Raw genomic sequence first — 9,094 nt, 5'->3', positions numbered from 1 at the left:
TCCAAGGAGCTGCATATGATTCCTAGGAAAAAGCACTTGTGATTATTGTCTTTTGCCTTTTTCATGTCTATACTATGAAGGGCTGGGACTGAGAGAAGTGGTAGGAAGACATCTTCCAATGAGCCATGCCAGGTGGGCTCATTCTCCATAGCAGGTGGATGAACTGTGCCATGTAGACACCTTGTCAAACAGGAGCTTCTTGGGTACCATTTAGGTATGAGAAGATACTTCCACATCAGTCGCAGGGTCACACTCTGCAGGCAAAAATGTCAATAACCCAACCTATAGGTTGATCCCAGCCACAGCCTTTAACCCCATGTCCTGAGGGCAACTTCAGGATGCAGACCTGTGTTCTGCTTTGCATCATGTAATCCTCTTAATAACGTGAGCAGAGCTGCCTGACAACTCTTAAACCCTTGAGGGCACCAGGCCCTGCTCAGCAGTGAAAAGGTCAGTGGGACAGCCAATAGCTCATCCATCATCTATGTCACAGCTGCCACCACAACTAGTGTTTGACTCTGCTTATGCACCACAGCCTTGGTGAAGCGTTGCCAATGGTGATTTTGTTACCAAACAACCTGTCTGGGAGCAGGTAATGTTCTCCTCTTGTGACTTTGGCAGATGTGCCAAAACACCTGTCATGTTGCAGCTTTTCCCAAAGGTGCCCCTGGCTCTGGGGTGACATCCACAGCTGGAGTGCACCCAAGCGAGGAAGGAGCAGCTGATGGATGTCTGCAGTTCTCACCATGGCCAGGCACTTGTTAGGTGAAAATGTCCAGGAGCAAATTAACCCATCAGCCCTCAACAATTGGAGCAGCAAGAGGACAGGAGGTGCTCCCTGACCTCACTCTTACTGACTCCACTTGACTGATTCGAGCATGGACAGTGAAGCATGCACAAAGCTGTTTGCCTGGTCATGACCTTTCTACTAGAGTTTTTCCCCTTCTGCTGAGAGTCCTACAGGGCTTTGGAGCATGGGAAAACCGAGGGATGGGGAATTTTATGCATGGCTAACACACTGTCAGGTTTTTAAAGCAGATTGGAATAGGTTGGGCAGTAAAGCAAATGGACCCAGAGCAGCAGGGATTCATCAAAGGGCTCAGCATCCACTTAGGGACATGAAGCTTCTTGGTTTAACCTTTTGCCCCTTATTTATCCTAATTAAAATCTTCTATAGCATAACTTATGACCTGCTACCCTGGGCCTATCCAGTGTCCAGGGTCCTATGGTCAACATTGCCAAAGGATCCTCTCAAATCTACCAAAAAAAAATTCCCAAGAACTTGTTGAAACATAAGACATCCCCATGACTATAGTCCAAGTGAGAGCACTGGGTGTTTTAAACGAAATTTCACATAAACAATATATAGTCAGTATTAAAACTGTGCAAATGGAATCATATTCCTCCACTCTAATTGTAGCAGTGACTTCCCACATCCTCTGGTGTTGCGTGGGAAGAGAAGAAAATCTAATGTGTTTCCTGTGATTTATTAGCTGAATGCCTAAGGAAACCCTTCCAAGTAACAGTTTCCTACACGTTGGTTGGCAGGTCCCCAGCATAAACCAGAGACCGTATTCATCTCTGGGCATTTTTAAAGGGAAGTCCTTAGTGATGGGACCACACCAAGAAAAGTTTCACCCATCATAAAATACCTGAAAAACTTGGGATTTGACTTCTAGCTCACTGCAAGCAGTGGGGACAACAGGAAGGGAAAAATAAATGCTGGGAGAAGGAGCATCTGATAATGTCAGGGAAATAAAGGAGGGCAGTGAGCTCAGAAGTGCTCAGGGAGACTGACAATATTTTAACGCTTGTCAGCAGTGACTGGCTGGTTTAACTCCTGACCAGAGATAGGGCTTGACACTACATTGGAAATTTATCATTCTTGGGATTTTTTTTCTCAGTGAAAAAATCCTTCCCTGCTGGGGAAAATGTCCTTTTAGTGTGCTGCAGGTCATGGGCTTAATTCAGAGAGGTGAAAACCAGCTTCAAATTCATTTTCTCTCTCATGCTTGGAGGACCATTGTCTTATCTGTCTGATCAGACAGAGCCTGATGACTCAAAAAATTCCTGCCAGGGACTCTGTAGCATTTTCCCCCCTCTATAAAATAGAGCCTCATCCATCTTTGAGGGAGTCCTACAACTAGTGTTATACAAACACCATTCGTAGAATCACAAAATGGTTTGGGTTGGAAGGAACTGTAAAGACCATCTAGTTCCAACCCCCTGCCATGGGCAGGGATGCCTTCCACTAGACCAGGTTGCTCCAAGCCCCATCCAACTTGGCCTTGACCACTTCCAGGGATGGGGCACCTGGAAGACCTTTCCCTCTTACCCCACATTTGCACAGGAGGTAATTGGCATATAAACTCATGAGATCCCTGTTTTTCTGCAGAAGACAATTTGTTTCTCATCCATCACCACAGGTTTTGCTTTATTTTCCTGTTTGTTCCCCATGCTGCAAGTTTTCCTTCACCTTCCCTGTGTCCCCACAGCACACCTCTGTTCTCCCACCCAGTCTGGGACATTCTTTCTCCTCTTGTTTAAGCTGGTGGAAATGCAGAGTGATTTCATTGAAGCCATCAAAGGGGTCACTCTGCAAGGAGTGTTGAGAGACACCCACATGTGCTCACATGCAGGCAGCAACAAGGTCCCAGGGGCACCAAATTGGATGGTACCTCTGATCCCAGCCTGTGAAGGCACTGTCAGTGCTTAGGACATGAGCATACTGGTCAGGACTGGTCTGGATGGGGGAAGCCAAAGCTCTGTTGTGCCGCCTTGAGAAGCCAGACAGCTCTTGCTTAGGTGAGTAGGTTCTAGGGTGAACATAGCACAGCTCCTGCCAAAGCCAGACATGATCCTCCAGAGTCCTGAATAAACTCATTGCACAGTGTAGAAAGCCTGAAGTGTGAGGATTAGTGCAGACCACATGTATCAGGAGACCCAGATTTGCTACTGGTCTAATATTTAAGGTCCATTAGTAGAGATCCCAACACTCTGGTGGCTCCAGTCATGGCCATGAGTAGATGCACTTTCTAATCACTTCTGTTTTCCCAGGCCTCAAGCTGGGTAATTCACATTGGAGAAGTGTTAGGAGATGCCCAGGGTAGAGCAAAGCTTCATTTTATTAAATATATGAACTTGGTGGAGCAAGCTCTGGGTGGGTAAGGACTGTTGTGTGTCTGTGGAACCTTTTGGGAATAGATGAGTATGGAAACTGGATTTGGTCCTGCCGGGACACGGAAAACAAATGTGGACTTCACCTTGGTCACTGCCTTCCTGCTGGTGCTCTCATGAGGTGGCCATGGATGGGAGCAGGATGGGAAGGAAGGTCTCTGGGGTGGTGCTGCTGGTGGGGAGATCAGCACAAAACCCCATCACCATCTCCCACTACCCACAGGGTCTGAGAACGAGGTGACCCAGGTGAATCGGTGTCTGGATGCCGCCAAGGCCTGCAATGTGGACGAGATGTGCCAGCGGCTGCGGACAGAGTACGTCTCCTTCTGCATCCGACGCCTGGCCCGAGCCGACACCTGCAACCGCTCCAAGTGCCACAAGGCTCTGCGCAAGTTCTTTGACCGTGTGCCACCAGAGTACACCCACGAGCTGCTCTTCTGCCCCTGTGAAGACACAGCCTGTGCCGAGCGCCGGCGGCAGACCATCGTTCCTGCCTGCTCCTACGAGTCCAAGGAGAAGCCCAACTGCCTGGCACCTCTGGATGCCTGCCGGGAAAACTACGTCTGCAGGTAATGGTCACACACGGGGTGGACAACATAGAGAGCTGTCCCTTGGGCAAGTCCCTGGACTAGGGTTCATCCACTAGTGACAGCCCCATGAGCTGGGGCAATGCACACACCTGGAGGATCCTGCCTGGAGGCAGGCACCATCCCACTACAACCCAGCGACATGCCATTGCCTCTGTGTCTCCTCCCATGGCCCACATCCTGGGCCCTTACAGAAGGTGTTAACAGAAGTTTTGAGATGTTCATGCTGGAGATTTTAATACCTTTTTCGGGTTTTTTGGCTTTGGTCCTAATGAAAGACCCACTGTGGAAACAGTTCTGGGAAGATGCAAGCTAAGCAGGGATGTGTTGTGGGATGCTTACAGCCACTTTCACCAATCCATCTCCTCACTGTTCTACTGCCCTAGGCCAGACCATCCCATGGGACCACCCAAACTATCCTCATAACAAGCACTTGGGAATACCTTAAAACCATGGGTTTGTGGGTTTTTTAATTAGAAAAGTTAATCATATACATATAAAAGATTCCCTTCTGCTGCAAGGCTACATGTCAGGGAGAACTTATAGTACCTCCAGTGTCTACAAGAAGACTGGAGAGTGACACTACAAGGGGGAAAGGCTTCTCACTGCCAGAGAGCATGGATAGATGGGATATTGGGAAGAAATTGTTCCCTGTGAGGGTGGTGAGGCACTGGCACAGGTTGCCCAGAGCAGCTGTAGCTGCTCCATCCCTGCAAGTGTTCAAGGCCAGGTTGGATGGAACTTGGAGCAACCTAGGCTGGTGGAAGGTGTCTCTGCCCATGGCGGGGGGTGGGACCGGATGATCTTTAAGTTCCCTTCCAACCCAAACCATCCTGTGATTCTATATCCTAGTGATTGCAACAGGAGTCTGAGAGTCTCTGCTGCCACTCCAGATCCCCCGTGTAATCTATGCCCAGGGTGATTTTCTCCTCTGTTTCCATCCAACCCCCAAATCATGCACACACATACACAGACCCATCCCATGTGCACACTCACAGCCAGATCCCTTCAGCATCTTTACATCAGCTGTATTATTTTCACCCCTCTATTTCTCAAAAAGTCTTTGATATTCCAGAAGGTTAATCCACATAGAGCTCTCTGGAGCAGAGCCCATCTGCCAGTGAGACACATAAGACCATAACAGCACCAAACATGGTGGTCCCAGCCCAGTGCCCTGTGTGCAGCTGTGGCCACAAGGAGACACCTGGAGAAGAGCACAAGAGCAAGTGTAGGACATACCTCCCTGTATTGTCCCAGTCTCTAATTGTTGTGGGGTTTGGGACTTCCTGAACTGAACTTCCAGCAGCCATTGCCCACCAGGACTTCATCATTAAATGACAATAAAAATATTCTGTATTTTCACAGGGGGAGGTGAGAGCAGCAGAGTCCTCTTGGAAGGATGGACTGCTACAAATCCCTTCACCCCTCTGCACCCCAGAAATTTGGATGAAGGACAGCTGAGCTAGGCAGAAGCTGACTTTGAAAGATGCAAAGCCCCTGAGCCACACCAGCCCCTGCTCAGATGTCCCCTGGCTGCCCAGGAAATCGAAATGGACAGGCACTGCCCTCTCCCTAACAAGACAAGTGGGCCCAGTGGGTAGGAAGAGGATCAAAGGGGAGAGTGTTGCTTCCCAGGAGACTGGAAAGCATTTCCTGCAAGCAGCACAGCTGTTAATTATCTGGTCCCTTGGTCTCTGAATATATAATATAAAATATCCTCTAGAGACACAGCAGGAGCAAGGGGTTGATGTGTGACCTGGTCAAAGCTAGCAGTGCAGAAACCACGAGGAGAGCCAGGAATAAATCATAAAGGAATGAAGTAAAATACTCCAGGGCTAACCCTGCCTGCACTGCTTAGTCCTCCTGCAGCTCCTTCATAGCTGTAACCTCTTGAATTTCCCAGCTTGAATGGGTGGATTCTCCTAACACAAAACCTGCAGTCAGTAACTCCCTCCTCTAAATGCAGCAAATTTTGGGCAAGGAGGATTTGCCTGGCCATAGCAAAGGTTAGTATGGGGCAAACATAGGAACAAAGAGGGAAAAAAGAGAATGGGGAGTAGGGGAGAAGTGGGTAGGAAAGTGCTAGCTGGAATGTTGACACTGACCAGGAACACTGACAAAACGTCTGGAAGAGAGAGGATGTGTGGGAGGACCAACATGCTCGATTTTTCTGAGGTTGCCCAGGCACAGCAAACATTTTGAGGTCAGTTCACAGTTCAGACACTGCAGGTTGTCATCTAAAGGACCTTCCCTTCATGTGTCAGCAGTACTAGGGCTTGCTTGAGTTTCCTAAGCAGCTCAAATGCCACTTGAGATCCCTTCCTACCTGGCCATGGGACATCTGTTTAGATGGATCTGGATCTCCAGTAGGACCTATGTCCTACCTGAAAGCCCCATGTGGATGTCTCAGATAGCCTACAATGTCCAAACATCACTATCTGCCAACAACTGCCTCATCCCTACAGAATTAGGCAGCAAATATCTGGTTGGCAGCATGATTTACATATTCCACAGGCTCCAGGGAGTCCAACCTTCTCCTGAGAATGGGGGTCAGCAGCAGAGGATGTGGCAGCAACCCTGGTGATTGGTAAAGCATTTCATATCTGAGCCTTTGGGCATTTCCCTTGATCTTAGCTGACCTCAGCTACTTTGAGAGCACAGTCTTTGAAGAAAGAGAAACTGGACCAGAGTGATTCACTCTTTCAGCAAATCATCCTAAAAATGAAGGTTGGGGTCTTTAGGCAACGTTATTACCCAGAGGACAGAGAAATATAACACAGAATGAATTCCCTCACTGCCTGCAACAGCTCTTCCTTCAAAAACTAGCTTCACAGAGCAGAAAACAAACATTTCTTCCAAGACTGGACCTTTCTTGCAGGCCTAAACCTGTTCAAAACTTCCACCTGGGTTTGCTGGGGTAGGAGTGTAAAATGACATTGATTCAAACTGGTTTAGCAACACCTACAGCAGCAAAGGATTTTGCAAAGGTGTTCCCTTATGTAAACACCACCAGTGGGCTGTTATGTTGTTTTTGCCCTGAATATCTGTGCTAATGTGTCCTGTTTTGTGCTGTGGCTCCATCAGGTCACGCTACGCGGAGTTCCAGTTCAATTGCCAACCATCCCCGCAGACCGCGAGCGGCTGCCGGAGGGACAGCTATGCTGCCTGTCTGCTGGCCTACACTGGCATCATAGGTAAGAGGCTGCCTCCTCTGGATGGTTTGTCTCCCACTCTCTGGGTGGGAAATACCTACTCTTGTGGGGAAAGATCTCCTCTTACTCTAGCTGTAAGGACAGTAAGGTGGAGAGCTGAGCTCGCATGGAGATCAGTCATGGAATGGTTTGGGTTGGAAGGGACCTTAAAGATGAGTTTATTTCAACTCCCTGCCATGGGCAGGGACATCTTCCACTAGACCAGGTTTCTCCAAGACCCATCCAGCCTGTTGCAGGGCTTTCTCCCTGCAGTGCTTAGAGAAGGAGCGTAAGCCATGAGCATGGGACACCTTTAGGATGGCTGCAGTGAAGGGAGAAAAAACAGGCACCATGGGCTGCTGTAAGATCCCAGCTGCTCTCTCTGATGGAAATAGATGGGCCATTCCAGGGCATCTGCTGTGTTAGGGATTCCCCGATGCCATCACCAGTGATGCCACTGGAAATCACCATCCACTGTCATCCTGCTGACTTCAGGGGATGTCAAATTCATTTTGGGATGCTGCAGAGCCCCAGCTGGCAGTAGTTAGCACAGGCACAGACAGAGTCCAAAGAGAAGCACTGATGGCCATTGGACTCGATCCATCCTGATGGATGGGACAAATTGACAGCTTTTTGGGTCAACATTTCATTCTGGATTAATCCTATCTTTTTTGTCTCTGGTCATTCTGCAGATGTGGTTTGTCTTTTTCAATGAGACCGTGAAAACTTTTACACACATTCACATACAGCATTTGAGTGTTCAATCTGGAGATTAAAAGGCTCTGAGAAGACCTTTGAGCATCGTCCAGTGCCTAAAGGGGTTCCAAAAGAGCTGGAGAGGGACTTTGGACAAGGGCCTGGAGGGACAGGACAAGGGGGAATGGCTTCCGTTGGTGTGATATGTTGTATCCCTTGGGGAACAGAGCAGAGGAGGAAAGCAGGAGCTTCTGTGCACAAATCACTCGCAGTCACTCCTAGGCACAGTGCATTGTTCTCAGAACTTTCTGATGTGGCAACCCAAGTCTAAATAGTCCTTGGAAGGTGTCCCTGCCTATGGCAGGGGGTTGGAACAAGATAATCTTTGAGGTGCTTTTCAAACCAAACCATTCTGTAATTCTATGATTCTATGAACCTGAATCCCCAGGATCTGTCTATACCTTGGACTAACAGCACTTTTTAGTAGACTGAAGAATTAGGTGGTGGTGGTGTGACCAAAAGGTTTGTGTCTTTCCCATTTCTCCCCGGGAGCAAACCAGACCTGTGACATCAGCACTTGAAGGGTTTTGCTGCCATCATGGAGGGGCTGTATGCAGAGTAACTCAAGAGAGTAGTAAGGAGAGATTTCGTTGATGCTTCTTGAAGCACCAGCATCATGCTAACACTTGTCCATCTTTCCCACAGGCAGCCCCATCACACCCAACTACATCGACAACTCAACATCCAGCATAGCTCCCTGGTGCACATGCAATTCCAGTGGGAACAGGCAGGAAGAGTGTGAGAGCTTTCTGCATCTTTTCACCAACAATATTTGTCTCCGTAAGTATCTGCAAGCATACGTTTTTTTGAGAAAGGGGCATGGAGATGCCATGGTCCTCGGGCCTTTAGGTGTCCAGCTCCTTGGAGTGAGCTCTGGAGACCTTCAGGCATACATTTGGATAATGGAGTTAGCAGAGGCTGGAAAAGAGATGTATGTGCTTTGTGCTGCCCTGATAACCCTTTTCTCCATCTCTTTTCCACACAAAGAAAATGCCATTCAGGCCTTTGGCAATGGGACCTACCTGAACACAGCCATGGCCCCATCCATCCCTCCCACCACACAGATGTACAAGCAGGAGCGAAATGCCAACAGAGCCGTGGCGACCCTCAGAGAGAACATCTTCGAACACCTCCAGCCCACCAAGGTAGGGGAGGGCTGACCTGGCCCAAAGAGATGCATGGCCATGTCTATACCTCCTCCATGCCCTCTGGCCCTCCTCACCTCAGCTCCTTCTTGCCCACCTGTGTCATTTCAGCTACATGCAGACATCCAATCTCCTCTCCACCTCCTGGAGGCCTTGATTCACCCTCTTCTGGATGCTATGGCATGTTCTTCCCCTGCATCAAACACAGAGCTACAAGCTCCTATCCCCAACTCTGCCC

The 9,094-nt window shown here is 48.8% G+C and overlaps 1 protein-coding gene across 1 annotated transcript in view; it reads left to right on the top strand.

Moving 5' to 3' along the window:
• Positions 1–9,094, top strand: part of LOC103802249 (GDNF family receptor alpha-4) — a 15,590-nt gene that overhangs the window by 4,038 nt on the left and 2,458 nt on the right. The window contains exons 3-6 of the mRNA XM_009074703.1: positions 3,401–3,746; positions 6,849–6,958; positions 8,357–8,491; positions 8,699–8,856. Coding sequence (XP_009072951.1) covers positions 3,401–3,746; positions 6,849–6,958; positions 8,357–8,491; positions 8,699–8,856 — 749 coding nt within the window. The remainder of the gene's footprint in view (positions 1–3,400; positions 3,747–6,848; positions 6,959–8,356; positions 8,492–8,698; positions 8,857–9,094) is intronic.

This window comes from Acanthisitta chloris, unplaced genomic scaffold (assembly GCF_000695815.1).
Source record: "Acanthisitta chloris isolate BGI_N310 unplaced genomic scaffold, ASM69581v1 scaffold1055, whole genome shotgun sequence".
NCBI classification, from domain to species: Eukaryota; Metazoa; Chordata; class Aves; order Passeriformes; family Acanthisittidae; genus Acanthisitta; species Acanthisitta chloris.
This window is presented reverse-complemented; position numbering and strand designations above follow the sequence as displayed.